At 41.2% G+C, this 27,097-nt stretch overlaps 2 protein-coding genes across 2 annotated transcripts; one reads left to right on the top strand and one right to left on the bottom strand.

The window, feature by feature from the left end:
- Nucleotides 1-3,941: 3,941 nt before the first annotated feature.
- On the bottom strand, nucleotides 3,942-11,197 carry LOC115110975 (protein Largen). The gene is made up of 2 exons (XM_029636858.2): nucleotides 10,959-11,197; nucleotides 3,942-4,836 (listed from the first exon to the last, which is right to left on the bottom strand). Exons 1-2 carry the CDS (start codon nucleotides 11,094-11,096, stop codon nucleotides 4,102-4,104), a joined length of 873 nt encoding a protein of 290 aa, XP_029492718.1. The 5' UTR covers nucleotides 11,097-11,197; the 3' UTR covers nucleotides 3,942-4,101.
- Nucleotides 11,198-13,594: 2,397 nt separating this feature from the next.
- On the top strand, nucleotides 13,595-27,067 carry LOC115111275 (hydroxysteroid (17-beta) dehydrogenase 4). Its single transcript, XM_029637162.2, is given in 25 exon segments — nucleotides 13,595-13,787; nucleotides 14,298-14,351; nucleotides 14,472-14,579; nucleotides 15,019-15,078; nucleotides 16,503-16,524; nucleotides 16,703-16,749; nucleotides 17,141-17,225; nucleotides 18,635-18,822; nucleotides 19,999-20,090; nucleotides 20,193-20,217; nucleotides 20,292-20,420; nucleotides 21,059-21,165; nucleotides 21,454-21,577; nucleotides 21,580-21,689; nucleotides 21,957-22,008; nucleotides 22,104-22,175; nucleotides 22,601-22,704; nucleotides 22,833-22,898; nucleotides 23,068-23,137; nucleotides 23,343-23,449; nucleotides 24,014-24,100; nucleotides 24,245-24,331; nucleotides 24,421-24,559; nucleotides 24,783-24,910; nucleotides 26,450-27,067. Coding segments are annotated over 25 exon segments (2,211 nt in total). The 5' UTR covers nucleotides 13,595-13,729; the 3' UTR covers nucleotides 26,540-27,067.
- The last annotated feature ends 30 nt before the right edge of the window (nucleotides 27,068-27,097 follow it).

Below are 27,097 nucleotides of genomic sequence, written 5' to 3'. Positions count from 1 at the left end.
ATAATAATCTGTTGTCTCTCCTTTTAGTCTCTAAAGGAGCATAATAATCTGATGTCTCTCCTTTCAGACTCCAAAGGAGCATGATAATATGTTGTCTCTCATTTTAATAGTCTCCAAAGAAGCATAATAATATGATGTCTCTCCTTTTAGTCTACAAAGGATCATAATAATCTGATGTCTCTCCTTTTAGCCTCCAAATGAGCATAATAATCTGATGTCTTTCCTTTAAATAGTCTCCAAAGAAGCATAATAATCTGTTGTCTCTCCTTTTAGTCTCCAAAGGAGCATAATAATCTGATGTCTCTCCTTTTAATAGTCTCTAAAGGAGCATAATAATCTGATGTCTCTCCTTTTAATAGACTCCAAATGAGCATAATAATCTGATGTCTCTCCTTTAAATAGTCTCCAAAGGAGTATAATAATCTGATGTCTCTCCTTTTAGTCTCTAAAGGAGCATAATAATCTGATGTCTCTCCTTTTAGTCTCTAAAGGAGCATAATAATCAGATGTCTCTCCTTTTAGTCTCTAAAGGAGCATAATAATCTGATGTCTCTCCTTTTAGTCTCTAAAGGAGCATAATAATCTGATGGCTCTCCTTTTAGTCTCTAAAGGAGCATAATAATCTGATGTCTCTCCTTTTAATAGTCTCCAAAGGAGCATAGTAATCTGATGTCTCTCCTTTTAATAGTCTCCAAAGGAGCATAATAATCTGATGTCTCTCCTTTTAGTCTCTAAAGGAGCATAATAATCTGATGTCTCTCCTTTTAGTCTCTAAAGGAGCATAATAATCTGATGTCTCTCCTTTTAGTCTCTAAATGAGCATAATAATCTGATGTCTCTCCTTTTAGTCTCTAAAGGAGCATAATAATCTGATGTCTCTCCTTTTAATAGTCTCTAAAGGAGCATAATAATCTGATGTCTCTCCTTTTAATAGTCTCCAAAGGAGCATGATAATCTGATGTCTCTCATTTTAATAGTCTCCAAAGAAGCATAATAATCTGATGTCTCTCATTTTAGTCTACAAAGGAGCATAATAATCTGATGTCTCTCCTTTTAGCCTCCAAATGAGCATAATAATCTGATGTCTCTCCTTTAAATAGTCTCCAAAGAAGCATAATAATCTGATGTCTCTCCTTTTAGTCTCCAAAGGAGCATAATAATATGATGTCTCTCCTTTAAATAGTCTCTAAAGTAGCATAATAATCTGATGTCTCTCCTTTTAATAGACTCCAAAGGAGCATAATAATCTGATGTCTCTCCTTTTAGCCTCCAAAGGAGCATAATAATCTGATGTCTCTCCTTTTAGTCTCTAAAGGAGCATAATAATCTGATGTCTCTCCTTTTAATAGTCTCTAAAGGAGCATAATAATCTGATGTCTCTCCTTTTAATAGTCTCCAAAGGAGCATGATAATCTGATGTCTCTCATTTTAATAGTCTACAAAGGAGCATAATAATCTGATGTCTCTCCTTTCAGACTCCAAAGGAGCATGATAATCTGTTGTCTCTAATTTTAATAGTCTCCAAAGAAGCATAATAATATGATGTCTCTCCTTTTAGTCTACAAAGGATCATAATAATCTGATGTCTCTCCTTTTAGTCTCCAAAGGAGCATAATAATCTGATGTCTCTCCTTTTAGTCTCTAAAGGAGCATAATAATCTGATGTCTCTCCTTTCAGACTCCAAAGGAGCATGATAATAGGTTGTCTCTCATTTTAATAGTCTCCAAAGAAGCATAATAATATGATGTCTCTCCTTTTAGTCTCCAAAGGAGCATAATAATCTGATGTCTCTCCTTTAAATAGTCTCCAAAGAAGCATAATAATCTGATGCCTCTCTTTTCGGTCTCCAGAGGAGCATAATAATCTGATGTCTCCCCTTTAAATAGTCTCTAAAGAAGCATAATAATCTGATGCCTCTCTTTTCAGTCTCCAAAGGAGCATAATAATCTGACGTCTCTCCTTCAAATAGTCTCCAAAGGAGCATAATAATCTGATGTATCTCATTTTAGTCTCCAAAGGAGCATAATAATCTGATGTCTCTCCTTTAAATAGTCTCCAAAGGAGCATAATAATCTTGGATTACTTCACAACTTTCTCAAAAATGCTTCACAACTTTCTAAAAAATGCCCTCTCTCTCTCTCCCAATATGTATGAGATGTATTATTAGCACTCTGATGTTTTGATAATGTACTGTAGGTGAACATGATATCTCCATTATGGACGGAACGCCTCTGGAACAAAACTGTATTATTTGTCTTTTCACTTTCCTTTTTGTTTAATTTCTTTTCACTTCATTTCAATTTAGGAAGCTTGTATCCAATTGAAATTAAAGACCTAACCAAGTTATACATGTTGAGTATATCAACAATTGTGTCTGGCACTGTAGTACGATATGGAAGAGTATGATATCTAATTGTTAATTGAAACAACTGTAATTGTGTCACATTTATGCATATTCCTCTTTGCCAGGTGCGCAAGTGATGATGTCACGCAGAATTTTTAACCATCAGTTTTGCACAACAAGTTTTACACCAGCATTCTAAATGTCTAGAATAGTTTCCCACCCACAGGTACATGCAGAACATGTACTGTAGCTGGGTGGGTGGGATTCATCATTGCGATAGATATCTCTATATATAGTTCTGCTGTGGGCACACTCTTGTGGAAGTCTTTTCTAATCACCCTACAATGCCCATTTCCTTTTAGTACATTTATGCATTTATGTATTTCAAGGGAATTGTTCTTCATTTGTTAGTATTCAATATGACATACATAGAGCTGTACTACTTGATGAAGGTTAAGACATTTATGTTATTTCTCAAGAATAAAATGTTTTTTACTAATCTCATCCACAATGCGACCAGGCGAAGCAAGCCTGCAGGGCATAAGCTGATATCGCTACATCCTTCATGGCATTCCTCATGTTTGTTACATTTTTTCTTGTTTCTGTTTATTTAAAATGCTTGAATAAGCACCAATCCCTATCTAAATGTTGAATGCGGGTTAGTAAGCTTGTCCATGAGAGCAAAGACATTGAATCTCAGCAGCGTTCACATCCCACTTTTTTGTCTTTGTTCCCACAGACTCACACACATTTTACACACACATCGCTTTCCCATGTCTACTTTAGAGCACTGTCAACATTTGTGTTGGTACAAAGGCAGTATGAAATAGTGTTATCGGCACAGTAATAGCCTAATCCTGCTCATTAGAAGGCTTGCTAGTAGGAGGTGCTACTATTTCCATCCACCTCCAGGGTATGCCTAATTTCTTCCCTTCCAAAGCACTGAAATGCTTTCATACCCTTTTGATCATTCCTTTCTGAATGACACGATAACATAATGAAGCACCCACACACAGCCACTACTGTTTAATTACAGTTCTATAAATGTATGGTAAATTAAGATTAAAATACCAACATATGTTGAATGGTAATACATCTAACTAAGATTTAACCTCAAAACATCTGAGGTTAAACGCTTTCGAATAGTGTCTGTTCAGTCCACCATGGGAGATTTGACATGGTTCGTCTTCGCAAGCTAAACTCAATGTGACTATATTTATTTGACATCTTCCTATAACCTAAGCCACCAGTAGATGTTGCTCTAGATTCAGTAGTGACACACCCTCCCCATCTCAAGAAGTGAAGTATGGCAGTGAATCAATATCGGGTGACAAAAGATAGTATATGCCATCATTGTATTACTGTCTCAGCCCTATACACAGAGGTGTACTGTAGAATCTGGGTCAGCGGTCGGATTTGAGGCAAGCTTGATTTGTTGTTTAACCCAGAGCATAAATGTTCTAACACAGCTTCTTGTTTCTAAAAAAATCCCTTAAAAAAATATGATACAATGTTACTTCACATCTCTCAAACCAATCCTGCCAAACCCTTACACTAGCAGGACAGTTGTTAGCTGCCACTCACTCACCTCACCATTCATTCTCTCCTTGTGCATTTCTGAGCTCAAGGCCACGTCTTCTAGCGCTCTTTTTTCCTCATCGTTTAGATAATCCACGTTTGACTGGAGTAGAAAGTGCTCATGAAATAGAAAACACTATAAATTATTTAGAAATATTTAAATTAAGGGTGATTAACATCAAACCGTTGTGGTGGTTGATTTTCGAAGGATGGTTTTCTGTGGTTTCAGGGAAGGGTTAGAATGAGGCACACAAGGCAGTTTTGTAGGAGGGAAACTATGGCTGACACTTAGACCGCCATTTTCTAACGTGAGCTGGGATGGTGGTGAGGAGGAGGAACACTGATGGACAGGGCTCATGTCATCAGTAAATTCTGTCTGTAAGGGCATATCTGTGTTGTCAACGTCATATTGCAGGTCACAGTCAGGGCAGTACCCGTGATACTGGACCTTTTCACTGAATCGGACCCTCTCCCGGGTTGCCTGGGGGCATTTGGTCTTTTCATGCCGTAGCAAAGGCATAGGCATACGTCCTCTCTCTTCCTTTGTACTATTAGAGATGCAACACGATAAGTCTCTGTTTGGCTTCCCTGGGAAAACACCATTACGCATAAGAGTCCCGTTAGCCTTGGCTAGTAGGCTCCCTGATAGTGGGTTCTTGTTGTGCTCCTCTGCTTTGATAGGTGTCAGCCTGGGAGGGGGCAACGGAGGGTGGGGCTTCTTCATCACGGTCAGGATGGCGTGGCTGACAGATGGGGGCCTAAAGATGGCGATCTTGATCTTGTCGATGCTGGAGGCTGTGGTGGTGGTGGTGGTGCTGCTAGAGCTGCTGTTCAGGGTGTCTGTCTTGGAACTGTCTGTCATCTCCTCCTCCAGCTGTAGGTCACACGTGAGGGAGTCGATCTCATGCACAACCTGCACCAGGAGAAAAAGAAAAGGAGGACAGTACATATTTAGTTTGACAGACAAAGAAATATAATAGACTAATAGAGTAGAAAATACAGCAGCAGCCAAAATGTTACCATATGAAGCACTTGTTGTTGTGCAACCTGGCTAGTAAATAGTTAGGCCGGGGGAGGGGGCTTCTACTAGGCTAACATATGGAATTGTTTTAAGATGGTCATACCAAGGATCATTTACCCATTTGATTTTGAGTTTTAGGAACCCTTTAGGTATATAACAAAAAAATAAATGTATACTGTATATAAAAAAAATATTTGATCAAACATTGAATTTGGCCTTACTGCTATTAGCCCATAGAAACACATTGAATAACAGATTCATACATAGTCCAAAAAATGTGTGCAAAGGAATTTTGTTTTAAAGTGTCTGTCCTATAGCTGAGAGATATAAATTATTATTATTATTTATTTTTTTTAACCCATATTTACCCCATTTTTCTTTTGCACTGAACTACTTCCATATAGATATACACTACATGACCAAAGGTATGTGGACACCTGCTTGTCTAACATCTCATTCCAAAATCATGGGCATTAATATGGAGTTGCCCTCCCCTATGCTATCTATTCTTCTGGGAAGGTTTTCCACTAGATGTTGGATCATTGCTGCAGGGACTTGCTTCCTTTCAGCCACAAGAGTATCAGTGAGGTTGGGAACTGACGTTGGGCGATTAGGCTTGGCTCACAGTCGGCATTCCAATCCATCCCAAAGGTGTTCGATGGGGTTGAGGTCAGGGCTTTGTGCAGGCCAGTCAAGTTTTTCCACACTGATCTCGACAAACCATTTCTGTATGGACCTTGCTTTGTGCACGGGGGCATTGTCATGCTGAAACAGGAAAGAGACTTCCCCAAACTGATGCCACAAAGATGGAAGCACAGACTTGTCTAGAATGTTGGAATAGAGCTAAGCACAGGTATGCTGTAACGTTACGATTTCCCTTCACTGGAACTAAGGGGCCTAGCCAGAACAATAAAAAACAGCCCCAGATAATTATTCCTCATCCACCAAATTTTACAGTTGGCAGTTTACATTGGGGCAGGTAGCGTTCTCCTGGCATCTGCCAAACCCAGATACGTCTGTCGGACTGTCAGATGGTGAAGCGTGATTCTTCACTCCAGAGAGCGCCTTTCCACTGAGTCCAATGGCGGCGAGCTTTACACCACTCCAGCCGACGCAGGCATTGCGCATGCTGATCTTAGATTTGTGTGCGGCTGCTCTACCATGGAATCCCACTTAATGAAGCTCGAACAGATGATGTTGCTTTCAGAGGCCATTTGGAACTCTGTAGTGAGTGCTACAACTGAGGACAGACTATTTTTATGCACTACGCGCTTTAACTCTCGGCGATCATGTTCTGTGGGCTCGTGTGGCCTACCACTTCGCGGCTGAGCCTTTGTTGCTCCTAGACGTTTCCACTTCACAATAACAGCACTTACAGTTGACCGGGGCTGCTATAGCAGGACAGAAATTTTACAAACTGACTTGTTGTAAAGGTGGCATCCTAAGACTGTGCCACGTTAAAAGTAATTGAGCTCTTCAGTATGGTCATTCTACTGCCAATGTTTGTCTATGGAGATTACATGGCTGTGCCCTCAATTTTATACACCTGTCAGCAAAACAACCAACGTGTATGTGTTCGTGAGAGTCTCACCTTTTCATAGAGGCATATTCATATGTAGCCAAACAGTTTGGACGCTACTGCAGACGTTTTCGTGAGAAGACCAATTTTTGGGATGTCTCAAGGTCTGACAAACACCGCTGTAGCTCGGCCACCTTCCACCAAAGATGCGGAAGGCCGTCATTGGTGGATGCGGTAGAATGAGACATATACGTGGACATCGACTCTAAGGCGTTATAAAGGCCCACTGCAGTCAAAAACTTGTTTTACAGTGCCTTCAGAAAGTATTCACACATTTTCCACATTTTGTTGTGTTGAATTTAAAATAGATTAAATTGAGATTTTGTGTCACTGGCCTACACACAATACCCCGTAATGTTCAAGTGGAATTTTGTTTTTAGACATTTTTACAAAGTTGATATTTTTTTGCATCAATAAGTATTCAACCCCTTTGTTATAATAAGTTCAGGAGTAAACATTTGCCTAACAAGTGACATAATAAGCGACATGGACTCACTCTGTGTGCAATTGTAGTGTTTAACATGATTTTTGAATGACTACCTCATCTCTGTACCCCACACATACAATTATAAGGTCCCTCAGACTTGCAGTGAATTTCAAACACAGATCCAACCACAAAGACCAGGGAGGTTTTCCCAATGCCTCGCAAAGAAGGGCACATATTGGTAGATGGGTAAAAATCATAAAGCAGACATTGAATATCCCTTTGAGCATGGTGAAGTTATTAATTACACTTTTTCATGAGGACCACCACAGGAAAGGAAGAGTTACCTCTGCTGCAGAGGATAAGTTACTAGCCTCAGATTTCAGCCCAAATAAATGCTTCACAGAGTTCAAGTAACAGATACATCTCAACATCAACTGTTCAGAGGAGACTGCGTGAATCAGGCCTTCATGGTCAAATTGCTGCAAAGAAACCACTACTCAAGGACACCAATAATAAGAGACTTGCTTGGGCCAAGAAACACCAGGAATGGACTTTAGACCAGTGGAAATCTGTCCTTTGGTCGGATGTGTCCAAATTTGAAATGTTTGGTTCCAACAGGCGTGTCTTTGTGAGACGCAGAGTAGGTGAATGGATTATCTCCGCATGTGTGGTTCCCAAAGTGAAGCGTAGAGGAGGAGGTGTTATGGTGTGGGGGTGCTTTGCTGGTGACACTGTCAGTGATTTATTTAGAATTCAAGGCACACTTAACCAGCATGGCTACCACAGCATTCTGCAGTGATACGCCATCCCATCTGGTTTGCGATTAGTGGGACTATCATTTGTTTTTCAACAGGGCAATGACCCAAAATACACCTCCAGGCTCTGTAAGGGCTATTTGACCAAGAAAGAGAGCGATGGAGTGCTGCATCAGATTATCTGGCCTTCACACTTACCCGACCTCAACCCAATTGAGATGGTTTGGGATGAGTTGGACCGCAGAGTGAAGGAAAAGCAGCCATTGAGTGCTCAGCATTTGTGAGAACTCCTTCAAGACTGTTGGAAAAGCCTTCCTCATACATCTGGTTGAGAGAATACCAAGAGTGTGCAAAGCTGTCGTCATGGTAAAAGGGTGGCTACGTTGAAGAATCTAAAATCTCAAATATATTTTGATATATACTTTTTTGGTTACTACATGATTCCATATGTGTTATTTCATCATTTTGATGTCTTCACTATTATTCTACAATGTAAAAAATAAAGAAAACCCCTTGAAAGAGTAGGTGTGTCCAAACTTTTGACTGGTACTGTATGTAAATTAGATATTTCTGTATTTAATTTTCAATAAATGTGCATTATACGGTATTGGGGGTAGATGGGTGAGAAAAAAACTTTCTGAAGGCACTGTATAAAATGTATATTTCCACACTATGTGGTTGGAATAATATTGTGAAATTGTGAAAATGATGATAATGTCCTTCTAGTGTAAGAGCTGTTTGAAAAGTCTGCCTGAAATTTCAGCCTGTTTTGGTGGGATGTAGTTTTGGCCTGCCTGGTGACATCACCAGGTGGTTAATTAGTTAATAGACCAATAAGAGAGTTTTCAAACCTCTTCCAATAACAGCTTGTCTTCCATTTCCCCTGCCCACTCAGACCACTCACAGACAGTCCTAGCTACATTTTTGCTTGAGAAATTGCTCATTGCTGAGAAGCTATTTTTGCTTCTTTTTGACCATTTTAGTTGAAAACAATCACAGTAAGGTACTTAATTGTTACCAGAAATTATTTGATATGGAAATAAAAACTGCTTAATTTGGCATTTAAACTAATGAATTATTCTAATAACTTTGTAGACATATGGTCCTCTCAAGCCAGATTCGCATGCAAACACAACAATATTACACAGTATTCTCTGATTAATTGCAGGTCGTGTTTGATTAATTAATTTGCTAGACGTGTATTTGTAAGGTAAGGGCAAACTAGAAACTACCCATGATAGTCCAATGAAAAGAACACACACCAAACTGTATGAAGACTCTAAATCAAAAGCAAGACCCTCCGGCTATAGCAATACTAACTTGATAACATACATGATCAGTTTATATAAGAATGAATTCTGTGAGTATGCTCTTGCAGGTGTTGGACATATTAAGATGAAATTGAAATTGTTGAAAGCACATACTTGGCCCCTCCATACATTCATGGTTGAGGTGATAATAATATACCTACATGACAGGCAGTGAAAATTGCAAAGACATCTCTTTGTAGCAAATGACTACATCATCCCTTAGGTATGTTTACTAGTTTTGAGTAGAAATAAACCTTGATTACTCTATGTGTATGTGCATGTATAAAATACACAATGTTCAACACTATTATGGAGAGAGTCTGAAATGACTTGTTATTTTGTAATCTATTACTGACACAATACCTACTAATTAAGACCTATGGTATAAGTTGCCTATCATTTCACATTTCAGTGGTAGCCAATACTTTGCCAAACCATATCTGTGAACAGTATCCACATAGTATACCATTTTAAAAGTCATTATATTTTAAAGTAATTGATGCTAGTGAAGTAATATCAGCATATCCACATTTAATGGAATATAAAACTGAGGTTGGGTAAAAAGCTCATGTAGAGTGAAATCTCCATGCAGTCTTAAATGGATCATTTAGTGTGACACAAAAGAGAGTCACAGTATCCATTGCAACATGCTTAGGGGCATGATGGTTCTCTCTGTGCCAAGCATCTGGGTTCAGCTCCTCTTAAACATAGGCTTGAATCCAATAATTCAAGTGTGTGAGTTGCACTAGATAAATACTGCATCTAAATGGGATTTACTGAAACATTGGCTTTGACAATGAACTGACAATCCCCGAGGTGGGTTGTTTTAGTCGTGCACACTCTCCTAAATAGAATATTGATTTGTATGTTTTATTTCTTATTTAACCTTTATTTAACTAAGCAAGTCAGTTAAGAAAATAAATCTTATTTACAATGGCGGCCTATGAACAGTGGGTTAACTGCCTTTTTCTGGGGCAGAAGAACAGATTTTTACCTTGTCAGTTCAGGGATTCGATCTAGCAACCTTTGGGTTAAGATCGACGCTCTAACCACTAGGCTACCTTCCGCCCCAGATTGATGTTTCTATAACATTGTGTTTAATTAAAATACTTGTTGAAAATTTTGAAAGATCAGCATTATGTCAGAGGAAATGTGTGTCATGTATCCATCCATTTCATCCATCAATTAAGAAGAACAGTGTAGGTTTCATCTAAAGTGACAACCTGTCGTGTAAGGGTGGGTATTTCAGGACCAGCAGGCCGGACAGTTCCTTTCGCACAAACATCTAGGTAGGCTACATCCACGCGTCAAAGCAGGTTAGATTGCGTGTCATTATAGGGATGATGGAAGACCACAAGGATCAATGTGTGAAATCAACAGAAAACAAATATAGTATGAGTTAAATGAATGAATGCTCTAAAATTGATATTCCTAACAATTGTATATCACTTAGACACAATGACAGCGCTGACACAATCCTGATACTGTAACAAGGTGCCTATCGAGAAGAGAGCTGCTGTATAATTTGACAGGAGACAATTATAATAAAAACAGTAGGCTAGACTGAATTTAGATGATGAAATGCAATGCAAAACCATACCGGGGAACTACACGTGATTAATCATGATACATGTTTGCACTTAAATTATCAAAGCCCAGTGTTCGCACTAAGGCGCAGCTGCGTTGTCATCCTTCGCACATACAACGTGTCCTATATGTCTTTCATGTTCACTGATAAGATATGTGGTCACATACGAAAGGGCAATGCACAGGCCATGGACTTAATTATATCTGAGCCTTCAGATGTTTATTATAGAACAATCTTTTTCCCAATCAGTAAAAAAATCTATACCCTAAACATACCTGCATTAAAACAAAACAATGTTCATCTCAAATAAAAAACACAAAACATAAGCCAGACATAGGAAACCTATTCCACTAACCTCTTTGAGTTCCTTAGCTACATCCCTCAAGTCTCCCAGTATGGTCTCCAAATCCTTCACGATAGTCTTGATCTGCTTTTTGACTTTAACTTTGGAGACTACTCCTTCAGCAGATTCTACATTTGATGTCCCTGACATTCTTCGTTGGCACAACGTATTTTTAAGGATTACAAGTAAATCCTTCCGCTGCCGTCAGACCACTTTGCCTATGCATTTTAATGTTCTGTTTTCTTCACTTTCCTCCCATACAGGCTAAATCACGCAATAATGTAGCGAAGCGTGGTGACAGCGTCCCGGCCAGCACGCATGCGCAACAGAGCATAGCAAAAATAATATTATCTTAAAAATGTTTAATAAAATAATGTTGCTGAAGAGGTGTTTCTAGACAGTCGCCCGTGATCATTCCGCCGTTACCTTTGAACATTTCTGTCAAAAAACAAATGCTGATATGTCACATTTCCTTGTGGCAAGATGCCTAGTCAGATATTCGGTCCGTCATTTTAATCAGACTGAAATAATAAGAGAATGAAAAGGAACATGGTACATAGTACACATCAATCCAATCCAAGTCCAATATTCTAATCATAATGGTCCATAGGCTGCGCCAGACATCCCCATTGAACGGATTGTCTCTAAAAAAAATACATGTATATTCTATAGGTTACATACGACAGGCATAATATATTCATAAACTGCAGTTACTTTGCTGAATAAATGACAAGTGATAATAATCCCTTCTTCACATTGCATCTACATCGAAGCCTCCGTGGTGTCTGATAGCCTGCCCATACACCAGGGGAGAGAATGGTCTCTGCACGGCTGCGCGTGTCATGACACGCGCGCCGCAGAAGCAGGTCACCTTAGGCTGCTCTTCATGTTTTGATTCGAAAAGTGATACATTCGTGTTACTCACCATTATTTCCATAGTGTTATGGTTAAAACAATGTTTCCCGAACCGGTACACGTGACGTGTCATTACCCTCAGCCAGCACTTTCACATAGGCTATGTCATCTATTTCAACACTAGCACACCTGATTCAAGTAGCCAACTACAGTTGGATCAGGTGTACTAGATGAAATATCCTTTAGATCACATTCGTCGAACGGCTGCGGTTCCCGATGACAGATTCCTGGGTTAAAGCATGGCTGCATTGAAGCAGTTTGGGAAAGTTGGATCAGGTGTACTAGATGAAATATCCTTTAGATCACATTAGATCACATTCGTCGAACGGCTGCGGTTCCCGATGACAGATTCCTGGGTTAAAGCATGGCTGCATTGAAGCAGTTTGGGAAAGTTTTGCACATTTCTAGGCTTTTATTTGGGGGGTAAATATTACGGCCTCTTTAGACTTTCTAACATAGGAACAACATAGAAAGCTTTCCAACTCACTACTACATAACATTCATCAAGTTCCTGGAATATTTCCCAATGGGCTTGTTTCTTCTGTTTGGACAACTCATCTTATATTGCCTGCATGTTTATATGAGAAAAGCTTTTGACTTCTGCTTTTTGGGTGATTATGCCTATAGACAAACTTTAAGATGTAATGAAATAATATTTCCAACCATACTAATCGGCAATACTGTAGGCTATTTTAATGGGCAGGGTCATTTACTCTTGAAGATCTCACATCCAAGTTAAGCAATCACATCCATCATCATTGACCTGTGTGTGTCTTGCACACAACACAAGGCATGGATGGCTTGCCCAGGGTAAGCAGTCATTTATAATACTTAGGCCCTACTTGGACATCTAGTTCAATTTTGGAATAAGGGTGCTTCTGGTTTGGTCTGTATCCTCAAACTTTGACCCTATAGGCTATTTTTGCCATATATGATCAGAGACAGGTGTGATCAATGATTTAATTTGAATAACTTCATATAGGCCCTATGACACGGTAGGCTATGTGAACAGACTAGAGATATTGGCTTTGTGAAGCTGTGGTTTTTAATTTGGGGAAAAAATGAAAGGACATTTAAATGCTCCCACTGCTTTTCATTGATTTTCTCATAATAATGCAAAATGCTGAAGGCATACAATTGCAAGTATGTATCAGTCCAAGTTGAGTCAGTCAAACGCCCACTAAATTGTCATAATTCTCCTCACTCAAACAAAGTGATTTGGCTGGTAGTGCTGCAGCCTTGGTTGTATGTCAAGAATGTATCTAAGATCCCATGATTGAGGAGCCCTTTAAAAAGTGCTCCTCAATGTAATTTTCGAACTATAGCCTAGACTATAGCCTATTAACTCACCTGTATGTCTTATTGGCCAGAGTCAGAGCAGGGTCATCATCACTTATGTTGAGCCTAGTATTAAATTAGGCTACAACCTTCTTAAGATATATTTTGTTTGCTTGGAGAACTCAATGACAATGCCGTGCCATCCACAATGGTTTGGAGAGTTGTGACATTTGTTTGACAAGCTTTTCATATTTTTTTTGTGTATCTGATGCCTTTAATTTTAATTAATTTGTGCATCAAATAAGCACTGGATCATTATAGCAAAAGGTTCAGCTCAAGACGTAAGCACTTTTCAGCAGAGGGCATTTAAGTAATTAACAGGTTAAATTATCTTGGATTTATAATGGTTTGTACTTGGATCTCTGTGATTGGTTGTTGTTACCTTTGATTACCCAGCGCCCCTCTTGCGGAAGTAAGGCAAAGTTCACCCTGATAGCTGTTAACATTCTAGTCGTTGCCCTGCTGTCTTCACATACTACCAGCACAGTTTTGAATCTGGACACAAAGTTAAAATCCAGAACTACTTCATCATGTCTGTGCCTTTGGTTTTCGACGGGAAAGTTGTTATTGTCACTGGGGCCGGTGGAGGTAAATGACTGCTATCTTTTGCTAACATAGCTAGCTTCATTGGGATATGCTCATCTTGATAATTGCTAACGTTTCGTTGTGCAAGGTGATGTTGTGTTTTAGTGGTGGTTGACATGGTTGTGAATCCATTGTAAGGATTATGGCCAGGGGTATTCTTATTTGTCTGGTAGCAACCGTGGCTAACTAACTAGCTATCCTAACCAGTAGTAGTGATTGGTGGCTATGCGCTATGTCAGAAAGTAGCCAGCTTGCTAAATTACTGAAGCAAGTTACCCACTGCTGTCATTGTTGCAACACTTTATACTTGAATCTGATATCGCTCGGCCACACAGGACAAAGTACATTTAGTTAATTCCAGATACCTTATGTGAGGGCATTCTTGCAACAAAATGCCCAGTAGCCCATCCACGCATGAATACAACATGTACTGTGTTGGACACTTTGCTGCAACCGTAAGTCTCATTTTACTTTTTCATTTGACCAAGTATTAACTTAAACTTATTTCCATAGGACTTGGGAGAGAATATGCATTGGCTTTTGGTGTGAGGGGTGCCTCAGTAGTTGGTAAGTATTGTGAATGTATATTTTTAAGATGTACATTTAAATAAGCTGACAACTATACAGAAAATATACTGTTCAATGCTTAGTTATTTGTTTAATTGTTTATCTTTTCTCTGCACACAGTTAATGACCTCGGAGGAGATATTAAAGGGGGAGGGAAGAGCTCCAATGCTGCTGATAAAGTCGTGGAAGAGATAAAAGCCAAGGGAGGCAAAGCAGTGGCTAACTATGGTGGGTAGATGGACCAAGTTATCTAACTCATTTGAACTTTTGCACATGGTTCAAGAGTCTTGCGTGGCCAACCTTCCAAATCCTGTCTAGAGCCCTGTAATCTGAAGTTAGGTTCAAGGCTATGTGGGCAGGTTACAGGGCAAAATCACAGCCTTGATAGAGTCTCAAATTCCATCCTTCCATTGCCCAATTTTACTTCCTTATGTTTTATTTGAGCCCTCAATGAAACTACGACTGTAGACATCCAGAACTGTTTAGGAGCATTATATTAGCTGTGAAAAGAAGCCATGCACATTTGTCTACTGTTTGACGTTTCCCTTTTTTTACCTGGCCACCCAGAAGAGCATAGACTGGTTTCTTTCTTCCCAGAGTTTCTTTGCCACCCTCACACCTTGTTTAGGCATTTTTTGTATTTATTATTGTCATGTATGCCCTACAGATTCTGTAGAAGATGGTGAGAAATTGATCCAGACTGCCCTGGATGCTTTTGGGCGAATAGGTGCGTATATTTAGACAACTGTTTTCCTTGTTTTAAAACTAATAAAACAATGCACATTTGAACAATTTTAAACATAGCATGGCTGATGGTGTTAAGTCAAGCATGAATATACAGTGCATTTGGAAAATATTCAGACTCTTTGACCTTATTAAAACATTTTTTTATGTTACAGCTTTGTCTTCTTGGGTATGATGCTACAAGTTTGGGGAAAAACTCTCCAAATGCAGGTGTGATGTTCTTTGCAGATCCCCTCAAGTTCTGTCAGGTTGGATGTGGAGCGTCGCTGCACAGCTTTTTTCAGGTCTCTCCAGAGATGTTCAAGACCGGGCTCTGGCTGGGCCACTCAAGGACATTCAGACTTGTCCAGAAGCCACTCCTGTGTTGTCTTGACTGTGTCCTTAGGTTTGTCCTGTTGGAAGGTGAACCTTCGCCCCAGCCTGAGGTTCTGAGCACTCTGAGGCAGATTTTCATCAAGGATCTCTGTACTTTTCTCTGTTCATCTTTCCCTCGAGCCTGACCAGTCTCCCAGTCCCTGCCACCGGAAAAACATCCCCATAGCATGATGCTGCCACCACCGTGCTTCACCCGGAATGGTGCCAAGTCTCCTCCAGATGTGATGCTTGGCATTCAGGCCAAAGAGTTACATTTTGGTTAGCCCAGCGAATCTTGTTTCTCATTTTCTGTGCTGCAGTAATGGGAGAACCTTCCAGATGGACAACCATCTGCACAGAGAAACTCGAGAGCTCTGTCAGTGACCATTGGGTTCTTCGTCAGGGAGGTGACCAAGGCTCTTCTCTGATTGCTCAGTCTGTCCAGGCTGCTAGCTCTAGGAAGAGTCTTGGTGGTTCCAAACTTCTTCCATTTAAGATGGCTGGAGAACTGTCTTCTTGGGTACCTTTTTTGGTACCCTTCCTCAGATCTGTGCCTACACACAATCCTGTCTCTGAGCTCTACAGACAATTCTTCGACCTCATGGCTTTGTTTTTGCTCTGACATGCACTGTCAACTGTGTGACCTTTATATATAGAGAGATGTGTGCCTTTCCAAATCATGTCCAATCAATTTAATTTACCACAGGTGGACTCCAATCAAGTTGTAGAAACATCAAGGATGATGACTGGTAACAGGATGCACCTGAGCTCAATTTCAAGCCTCATAGCAAAGGGTCTGAATACTTATGTAAATAAGGTATTTCAGTTATGTTATATAAATTTGCAAACAATTTAACCAGTTTTCGCTTTGTCATTTTGGGGGGGGGGGGGGATCTGAATAAGGCTGTAACAAAAGTCAAGGGGTCTGAGTACTTTCCGACTGCATTGTATGTTCAGGCTTGATTGTGCGAATGGTTTGTTTTGGCATCTTACAGTACATGATTTGGTGATAAGAATTTTGATTTAAACAGACTTGTTGCTTATCTTTTCCAGATATTGTTGTTAATAATGCTGGGTAAGAATGTGATTTATCTAAATCCTTTCAATCAGATTTGATGACCACTTCTTTACAAAATAAACTAAACTGTAGTGTTTCAGATGGATATGTGACATGGAAAACGATTCCATTTTACTCAATGTATATAATAGAATAGAGGCCAGAGTGAACAACAACCTGTTTTATTGATTTCAAGGATACTTCGGGATCGTTCCTTTGGCAGAACGAGTGATTTGGATTGGGGTAAGGAGTTTATTTCTGAGTACACATTCATTCTGTCAATCATCACGGAAGGAGAATATTGCATATTAAACAATCCTATGGAATGAATAGTAAATGTCGATCAGGCTGGAGAAGCTTTAATTCCAACGACTTCAGCGTAGAGAAATTAATGACAAATACAGTCTGAGTAGTAATTTGCAAGAACAGGATAACCTCTACATAGTTATTGTAATGCATCATTTGAGCCTGGTTCATCCTGGTTCTGGCCTTTTCTAGGGAGTTTTTCCTAGCCACCGTGCTTCTACATTTGCATTGTTTGCTGTTTGTGTTTTTAGGCTGGGTTTCTGTACAGCACTTTGTGACAACGGCTGATGTAAAAAGGCCTTTATAAATACATTTGCTTGTATTTCAGACCTCATCCATAGAGTCCACCTGAGAGGGTCCTTCATGGTCACTAGAGCTGCCTGGAACCACATGAAGAAGCAGAAGTTTGGGAGGTGATGTCAAGGGTCAGACCCAGCACCATGTTGCCTATGTAAAAGGAAGTAGTGCTGACTGTTCTGCTGAATCCCAAATCGTACCCTAGAGCAGGCTCTGCAGTCCTGTAGATCAGTGTGGATTGGATAGGAATAAGCAACATGGTAATTGCCTTCTGATAGCCTGGATGGAATTCTCACCACCGCTTTGCTGTCATCTTTTCCAGGGGTTCTTAAAGTGGGGTCCGTGGAGGTACTTCAGGGGGTTGCGGCTAGACCCCCCCCCACACACACACTTATTATTATTAAAAATATAAATATATATATATTTATATTTGATCTAATCTGCAATTTCTGTTCTCAACTCTGGCCTACATGGGCCTGGTTGGCTCACAGGGATATTGGTGTCCACAGTACTCCACAAATTGTCCTTTTCTTTCTTTCCCCCCCAACTCCATACAACAAAATTCCCAATGACAAATTGTGCAGAATTGCAGGGAATTTGCTTGAAAATGGCAAAATTTGCAACCCATGCCAAGAGATGGGCCTTTAAAATGTTCCTGCTCTGGACTTGGTTTGTCCGGACATGTACTGCCAAAGTCCTAGTAAAACTCCCTGCATGCTATTTTTTTTTTATCTCACTCAAGTTGTTCTGATTATGAGGGGGGCCCCTGATGACTCGGTCCAAGGACCCAAAAAGTTTGAGAACCCCTTGACCCACTCAATAATTTCAGCTCATAAGCAGTGTCTAGGGATTCAGAATTCCTTTTGTACATCCAATCAATCCAGCTCTCATACTGAACACACTCCAAACAGTTAGGTAATGGCCGGTGCGGACTACAGAGCTGTTTCAGTTAGGTAATGGCTGGTGCGGACTACAGAGCTGTTTCAGTTAGGTAATGGCTGGTGCGGAGTATAAAGCTGTTTCAGTTAGGTAATGGCTGGTGCGGACTACAGAGCTGTTTCAGTTAGGTAATGGCTGGTGCGGAGTATAGAGCTGTTTCAGTTAGGTAATGGCCGGTGCGGACTACAGAGCTGTTTCAGTTAGGTAATGGCCGGTGCGGACTACAGAGCTGTTTCAGTTAGGTAATGGCCGGTGCGGACTACAGAGCTGTTTCAGTTAGGTAATGGCCGGTGCGGACTACAGAGCTGTTTCAGGTTTGCACACAGGTGGACCCTGTCTTAAATGAATGTTGAGAAATCATCCTTATGATACCGCTTCATTTGCATCATCGGCACCAAGAATACGTGAGAAAACGCTCTTCAAATGTTCTAGAATAGTTTTTAGGTGGTTGTTAGCTTTTGACAGGCAGTGAAGCGGATGGGTTTCTTAACTATTATTGCCTCGTGCCTGAAACAGCCTTGGGGCTTCAGTCTAATTCAGTGCACAGTGTTGAATCAACATGCCACGGTGCCCTGTCTGTTCCCAGGATCATCATGACTTCATCGGCTGCTGGCATCTATGGCAATTTTGGGCAGGCGAACTATAGCGCGGCGAAGCTGGGTCTGCTGGGATTGGCCAACACCCTAGCCATCGAGGGCCAAAAGTACAACATCTACTGCAACACCATCGCCCCGACCGCAGGCTCGCGCCTCACAGAGACTGTTATGCCCCCAGGTCAGAGGAGCCGCTGAGGAATTGCTCTGAACAGGCTGAGCAGCACACATTACTGGGTCATATTATTAAGACTCAATGATTTCAGTTGATCTGTTGTGTAATATTGCGATGAGTTACCAGTGCTTGGCATGTACTGATGGGTGCCTGTACTCATTGTGGGTTCCGGTATTGTTTTCATTTAGATGCAGGAGCTCTACATACTTTTGTGCTAATATTCTATTAAAGTAATAAGGCCTGAGGGGTTGTGGTATATGGCCGATATACCACGGCTAAGGGCTGTTCTGATGTGCGACTGAACATGGTGTGCCTGGATACAGCCCAGAGCCGTGGTATATTGGCAATATACCACAAACTCCTGAGGTGCCTTATTGCTATTACAAACTGGGTACCAACGTAATTAGAGCAGTAAAAATAAATATTTTTGGCATACCTGTGGTATACGGCCTGAAATGCCATGGCTTTCAGTCAATCAGCATTCAGCTTTCAGTCAATCAGCATTCAGGGCTCAAACCACCCAGTTTAATGCAGGAGAAAACATTTGAGGTGCCGGTACTCTACTCTAGTGATCTGCCTAAGTCGAGCACTGTTGCATCATGTAATATTGACATGTAAATGTGTTACTAAAGTTTGTCAAACTAGTGCACTCACAAACTGAGTAAACACTGAGATTAATCATGCGTTCTGACAAATGATGTTTGTTTATGGGTTGGGCATTTTAATGAGGTGTCGTAGATTGCTTTGGTGGGCTTGGCTGACATCTGTGATTTTCTTCTCTGGTGTCTGCCACGCGATGTCCTTTTCAAATCCCATATGAAAGTCGTGTGATATGGTCCCCTCTGCTGGTATAAAAAAAAAGTATCTTAAACTGTAGGACATGGGTGTCAAACTCATTCCACGGAGGGCCGAGTGTCTCGCGTTTTCACTCCTCCCTTGTACTTGATTGCTGAATTAAGGTCACTAATTAGTAAGGAACTCTCCTCACCTGGTTGTTTAGGTCTTCATTGAGAGGAAAAAACAGATCTGCGGACACTCGGCCCTCTGTGGAATGAGTTCGACACCCCTGTCCTATGGTTTATGAAGATTAAAAAATATATATGGATATACCAGCATAACCCCACAATGTGCATACCTTTTCATGTTATTAGCAACTTAACATGTAGCTTTTTTTTGTCGTAGTTCTGTGTGAGTCCTTGAAGGCAGAATACGTGGCGCCCCTAGTTCTGTGGCTGTCTCATGACCAGTGTCAGGAAAATGGAGGCCTGTTCGAGGTTTGTTTGAGAACTGTATGAAATGTTCACTTATGCCTTAAACTGTGTCGCCTTACTCCCAATCCTTCCTGATTATTCTGTTCATGTTCTCTCCCTGTTAAGGTTGGTGCTGGCTGGATTGGAAAATGTGAGTTGAATTTATTCTCATTTGGGAGTATTTTCACCGTTCTACAATATTTTCCATCAATGTGTTTTGTGTAGTGCGCTGGGAGCGTTCACAGGGCCGCATTGTGAGGAAGAAGAACCAGGGCATGTTTCCTGAGACTGTACGAGACCAGTGGGACAACATCTGTGACTTCACCAATGCCACCAAACCTGCCAACATCAATGGTAACCAAGTCAAGGAGCCCTTAGACTGAACACCTATGCTGGCATATTTTGCCTCTGTCAGATACATTACAGATATTAGTCATTTACTTATACACAGATGTATTGAATTTAAACTTTTTTTTGACAATAGTATAAAATGCAGTAAATGACTGACTAGGTACGTGTCAGTGAAACATTCAATAGTCCACCTGCAGTAAATGCTGGAACTCTTTTGGTGTTGTAATAACAACCGATTTCATGGGACAAGGTCTGCAGTGTAAACCGAGTGGCTGACCAGGGATCAAACCTCTAAGAGGAGTGAACAAACTCATTTGCTTGTGCTGTTATGACACAATGTCAATTCCACCACTGGTATTTCCCCCTCGTCTTTGAATGACGAGCACAGTACAGTATCGAGCGGAGCGCCTTTGGGTCAGACACAGAAGAGAACATGACAAGGGTTCATTATTCTCTCCTCCCTCGGCTTGCCCTTGGATGTGCAGCAGCAGCATGGGGGTGGCAGCCTCCAGAGGAGCCTCATTACCATGACTTTGTAGTGCTCCTCATTTGTACCTTATTAGAGGACTTTTGGCCGTCTTTGTTCCACAACATCCTTATTGAGTGAAGATAATGAATCTCCTCTTATCCCATTTTTTTAGAGTCCGTGGCCACATTGGTGGAGGTGCTGTCAAGAGTGGAGACTGATGAGGGTATTGCCCCCAACCCCACCAGCGCTATGGCCACTGCTGCATCTGGGATCAGTCCTGTGAGTGGAGAGGTCAACAGTACTAGGCTGGAATGAAGTGAAGTCATGCATGTTGGTGACAGATGGTCTCATAATGATGCTCTGTGGGCCATGTCTTCAAAGATGTCTGTTTGGAGTGTCTTTGACACCAAGGGGCCATGGCTCCAAATCAAACAGTCCCTGGCAGGCTGATGTCAATGTACCCTAGCTGACCTACGGGGCCTGGTTCTACCTAAAGGCATGCTTAGTAACGACATGGCTTGTGTCCACTTCGTTCTGTGCTGATTTGTCGCTGTGCTTCCCCTTCAGCTGGAGGCGGTGGGACAGAAGCTTCCGGAGTCGACCTTCATCTACTCCCAAACTCAGTGCATCCTGTACGCCCTAGGAGTGGGCATGTCCACCAAGGATGACGACCACCTCAAGTTCCTGTACGAGGCCACGAGGACTTTAGCTGCCTGCCCACCTTCGGGGTCATCCCCTCCCAGGCAGCCATGATGGACGGAGGGCTAGGTTCTGTGCCTGGACTCAACTTTGACTTCACCAGGGTAAAAGCTCCAGGAAACAATCCCAATCATCTTTATTTCCCCAAGTACAGTAGAATTTACAGTTTATATGCATTATATAGAAAATAGATACAGTAAACTCAGAACTCATCCCATACAGAAGTGGCAAGCAACTGTTGCTGTTCTCACTCATGTCATTTAGTGGGTAAATAATACATTTTATTTTGCTTGGAGCAAAGACTAACTGAAACCGCTATTGTAACCATAACCAATTTACTCACCTTTGTTCATTCTGATATTGTCACTCAGTTGTTGCATGGAGAGCAGTATCTGGAGCTTTTCAAACCATTACCCACCTCCGGTATGTGTGCCCATTACAGATCCTAAGTATCTCTGAGAACAACATTTTCTGCTTACAAAAGCCTGTTATTGAAAATAATTTGTCTGCATTTGCAGGAACACTGACGTCTCAGGCTAGAATCGCAGATGTGTTAGACAAAGGATCTGGCGCAGTCATTCTCCTGGATGGTTAGTTTTGTTAAGCTTACTTCCTTGTCCCTGAGAATTAGTGTGGTAGAGTAAAGGGTTTATAAGTGACGTTCCACAGGGTTGCATGAGATGAGCAAAGAAATAGCAGAGGAACTTTAACAATTAGTTATGGACCTGATATTAAAGGAAGGAAATTGAACACATGCAGTCTAAAGATTCTTTCAGAGAAACTTGAAAGAATATTTTATTTTCTCCTGTGGAATGTAATTTTTATTTAAATTTTTTAAAAGTTTCATTATTGGTGAAAAAAAAAAAAAAAGACATTTAGCAGGCACTTTTATGCAAAGCGACTTCATCATCTGCACACATTTGAAGACCACTGTCCTGACATTGCAAGCACCACGCTGTACCAACTGAGCTACAGAGGACCATTTGGAAGATAACAACATTGTCTTTCTCCACAGTCCACACGTACAGTGGTAAAGAACTGTTGTGTTACAACCAGTACTCTCTGTTCATCGTGGGGGCCGGTGGCTTTGGAGGAAAGAGAACATCTGATAAAGCAATGGTAACAAGGAGTCTGTTAACAACACCAATGCTTTCAAACTATTCAGAAGTACTACCATTATTTTTTTCCAGAACAAAATGGTTGACTTACTATTTTTCTTTCAACGTAACTTAATCTCACTCTTTCAGAGCACAGTAGCACATCCAAACAGAACTCCTGATGCTGTGATGACTGACACCACAACAAGGGACCAGGTTTGTTGTTCCATCTAGTGTATACACTGATTTTTACTACTAGTGCCCAAACTGTTAGGATTTTTACAAAGGTTGAAGCATCAAATAAGTAGCCATAATGGCTCAACGGGAGCCCGACTCTCAGGATATTTCTAAAAGGAGTTACTTGACATTGATTCCACGCTTTCAGGCTGCCTTGTATCGTCTGAGTGGGGACTGGAACCCCCTCCACATAGACCCCAGCTTTGCAGCAATGGGAGGTGAGTCTTCTGACCTGGTACCAGATCTGTTTTGGCAATCGTGTCAACTCCTTGTCATGCCAAAAGAAGAGTGCCAAGGAGTTGACATGATTGCACCAACAGATCTGGCACCAAGCGTTTGACTCTTTTATATGAATAAAACACTGCACGGTGTTGTGCAGGATATTGTGTTGAATCATAAAGACCTCTTCTCTCCATTGTTCAGGATTCAAATCCCCTATTCTGCATGGCCTGTGCTCATTTGGGTTTGCGGCTAGGCATGTGCTGAAGCAGTATGCCAACAACGATGCCTCCAGATTCAAGTCCATCAAGGTGAAGCACGATCTTGGCAGTAATGTCATAGACTGAATGAACGGCCGTTCCCATTCAAGTCAATGATGGCATAATGGGGCAACTGGCGGACGTTGCGAGTGTACCCATCAATCTGTGCTATGATTTTGAGTCAGCTCAACTGACATTACAAAAAATATATTAAATTGCATGAGCGACATCAGTTAACTTTCCACATTACCATGGAAACCAGGCAGCCATTGCGAGTGTACCGGTCAAATTGCCGGGGTTAGAGGTTCCAAGCCTGTTAACAGTTCCCTATATCTTTTTGGAGCTTGGCACTTAATCAAGAAAAATAAGAACACCCTACCGCTGCTCTTACCTTTTCTTACACTTGTCTCTTGACTATCACTGACTTTGCTGATAGCTGCTTTGAGGAAGTTTTGACTTATGACTGTGAGATGTGGTTGTCTCACCTAGCTACCTTTTAAGATGGGTGCTCTAACTGTAAGTCACTCTGGATAAGAGTCTGCTAAATGTCTAGAATTGAAAATGTAATAAGCTGTTTCTAAACAACTTTTTCCTGGTTCCTACTGTATCCTTCAGGTTCGCTTTGTAAAGCCAGTGCTACCAGGCCAGTCTCTACAGACTGAGATGTGGAAAGAAGGAAACCGAATTCACATTCAGTGCAAAGTAAGCAGTTTTATCATGGTTGTGCTAGAGGTTAATAGTGATCCATTAAGATTGAAAGAATTACCCAAATTAAGTCCAGTAACCTCTTTCCATGTGATAACCCAATCAATTTTACATGGATATTCGGTATGTCTTATTCCTCAGGTCAAAGAGAGCGGTGCTGTGGTTTTGTCAGGTGCCTATGTGGACTTGCATGCTGCTGCAGATGGCTCCCCACAAATTCTTCCTGAGGTACATCAGTCAGACTATTCATGTGTGATGCAAAATCCCAAAGGTGGAAATGACCTCTGACTAGTTTCTCCTGTTTTGAACCCTTCTAGGCAGGGGGACTCAAGAGTGAGCTGGTGTTTGCTGAGATTGGCCGTCGCATTAAGGACCTAGGGGCTGAGATGGTGAAGAAGGTCAATGCAGTGTTTGGCTGGGAGATCACCAAGGGGGGAAACACTGCAGCCCAGTGGAGTAAGTGAACCCTTGTTGCTTTCCAAGCCCTCCTGTCAATCAATGCAGTCATGTTGAACCTACGCGGCCTGCTTCCCGGGCCCTGATTACGCCAAGTCCTGGACTAAAAATGATTCTCGATGGAGAATTACCATTGTGCACTTTAGTCTACAACTAAACTTAATCGGGATCTGGGAAACTGGTGTTAATGCCTCAACCATAATTTCATTATGCTCTCCCCCAGCCATTGATTTGAAAACTGGAGCTGGCGCCTTGCACAAGGGCCCATACAGTGGCAAAACCGATGTGACCATCACTGTATCTGATGATGACTTCATGGAAGTAGTGCAGGGAAAACTCAACCCTCAGAAGGTACAGACATCTCCCCTAGCCTACATGCCTGGCAACATCTGAGACACTGTAGAAAGCTGCAAGGTGACTCAGCAGAGAACTGCCAATGTGTAGCACATTCACACTTCAAAGCTTTTTAAAACTAAGTACATCCCAGTAAGAGTGGGTTTTCTTGGCAGGAATGAGCTACATTTCACCTTTCATTGTTTTGTGACTTTAGACCAGGGATGGATAACTGGCGGCCCTCCTTTCTGTAGGCCCGCGGATCAATTTCGGTAAAATTAATTGAGGGGTGGAGGGAACAACTTAATGTTGAGGTAGAATACACAAGTTGCAGTTTTGAGAAACTGCTGATGCACAACAAATTCCAACAATTTCACTTAGGGCCCCCAAAAGGCTAGGATAGCCTTTAACTCCCTGTGTGCCACTGCAGCCCATCATGAGTAAAGATTTTTTTTGTGGCCTCCACCCCAATCAAAGTTGCCCTTCCCTGATTTTTATACAGAACAAAAATGTTGGTTTCATGTGCTGAAATAATATCCCAGACATTTTTCATATGCGCAAAAAGCTTTTCTCTCAAAATTGTGCACAAATTTGTTGACATCCCTGTTTAGTGAGCATGTCTCCTTTGCCAAGATAATCCATCCACCTGACAGGTGTGGCAAATCAAGCAGCTGAGGAAACAGCATGAAAATAAAAGGCCACTCTAAAATTTAGCTATTTTTTCTAAACACAACACAATGCCACAGATGTCTTGAGGGAGTGTATAGTTAGCATGCTGACTACAGGAAAGTTCACCAGAGCTGTTGCAAGAGAATTGCTAATTTCTCTACCATAAGCCGTCTCAATATAATTTTTAGAGAATTTGGCAGTATGTCACAACCGCAGACCACGTGTAAACCACGCCAACCCAGGCCTTCCACATCTGGCTTCTTCACCTGCGGGTTGTTCTGAGACGTGCCACCTGGACAGCTGATAAATATGGGTTTGCACAACCAAAGAATTACTACACGAACTGTCAGAAACCGTCTCTGGGAAGTTCAGCTGCGTGCTCATCAGGGTGTTGACCTGACTGCAGTTCAGCATCGCAATTCCTGGAAGCTGATAATTTCCCAGTTCTTCCATGGCCTGCATACTCCCCTGACATGTCACCGTTGAGTCTATTTGGAATGCTCTGGATCAATGTGTACGACAGCGTGTTCCTGTTCCCACCAATAGCCATCAACTTCACACATGCCAATGAAGGAGACAACATTCCTCAGGCCACACAACAACCTGAGCAAATATGCGAAGGAGATGGTATCACCAGATACTGACTGGTTTTCTGATCCGACCCTGCCAAAACAAATCTGACCAACCTATTCATGTGTTCCCAGTCATGTGAAATCCATAGATTAAGGCCTAATTTATTTATTCAATTGACTGATTTCCTTATGAAATGTAACTCATATTTTTGTTCAGTGTAGCTCCAGGAAGCCCATAGCTTATGACCGTTTTAATATGGGGTTGTAAGAGCATATATTTTTCTCAGTGACCTGAGACTTGTACTTGTTCTTCCAGGCGTTCTTTGCAGGCAAGCTGAAAGTGCGAGGGAACATCATGCTGAGCCAGAAGCTGGAGGTGATCCTTAAAGACTATGCTAAACTGTGAGGTTGAGCGAAAGGAGAACCACTCAGTTATCTAACATGTTTGTTTCACCTGAGGTAGCAGCATTAATTGCCAATGTGCATAAAGATGGCAGTCCATTGTTTTAACACCATCCACAGAGCCAATAAATCAGCACAATGTGATTTTCTTTTTTTTCAAATTGCACCTCTTCTGTTACAGTAATTTAACCTGGATTTCAATGCATCATATCTGGTGAAATAACCTAAATGAGTTAAAATGATAATTTAATGCTATTTCAACAAATGGCCACATTACACTGAGTGTTAGCTGGGTCTGCGATCATGATTTTTACTAAACTGTACATGAACAATATACTATAGTGTGAACTGGGGATGCTTGCTGTATTCCAGGGCAATGAAAAAAAAGACTAGCAGAACCTGTCTGCTGTGATCCAGATTAGGCAAAGTTTAAGTGTCCTGACTTCCCTAAAATCCAATGTAACCCACATTAACAAGTGTTGGCTTGGTGCAACATGCTACACTAATTTCTAATAAATCTTACGCACTTTCATCATGTGGCTTCTGATGGGGATAAACTTTT

This window comes from Oncorhynchus nerka, linkage group LG27, assembly GCF_034236695.1.
Source record: "Oncorhynchus nerka isolate Pitt River linkage group LG27, Oner_Uvic_2.0, whole genome shotgun sequence".
Classification (NCBI taxonomy): Eukaryota; Metazoa; Chordata; class Actinopteri; order Salmoniformes; family Salmonidae; genus Oncorhynchus; species Oncorhynchus nerka.
The sequence above is the reverse complement of the archived record's forward strand: the minus strand, read 5'-3'. Positions and strand labels throughout refer to the sequence as shown.

Bases quoted from the DNA above. Each gene is read 5' to 3' on its own strand.
- LOC115110975 (XM_029636858.2), bottom strand. From the start codon at position 11,096: ATGTCAGGGACATCAAATGTAGAATCTGCTGAAGGAGTAGTCTCCAAA. The intron at 4,837-10,958 runs GTTAGTGGAATA...CTCCTGGTGCAG, and splicing joins TAGCTAAGGAACTCAAAGAG to GTTGTGCATGAGATCGACTC.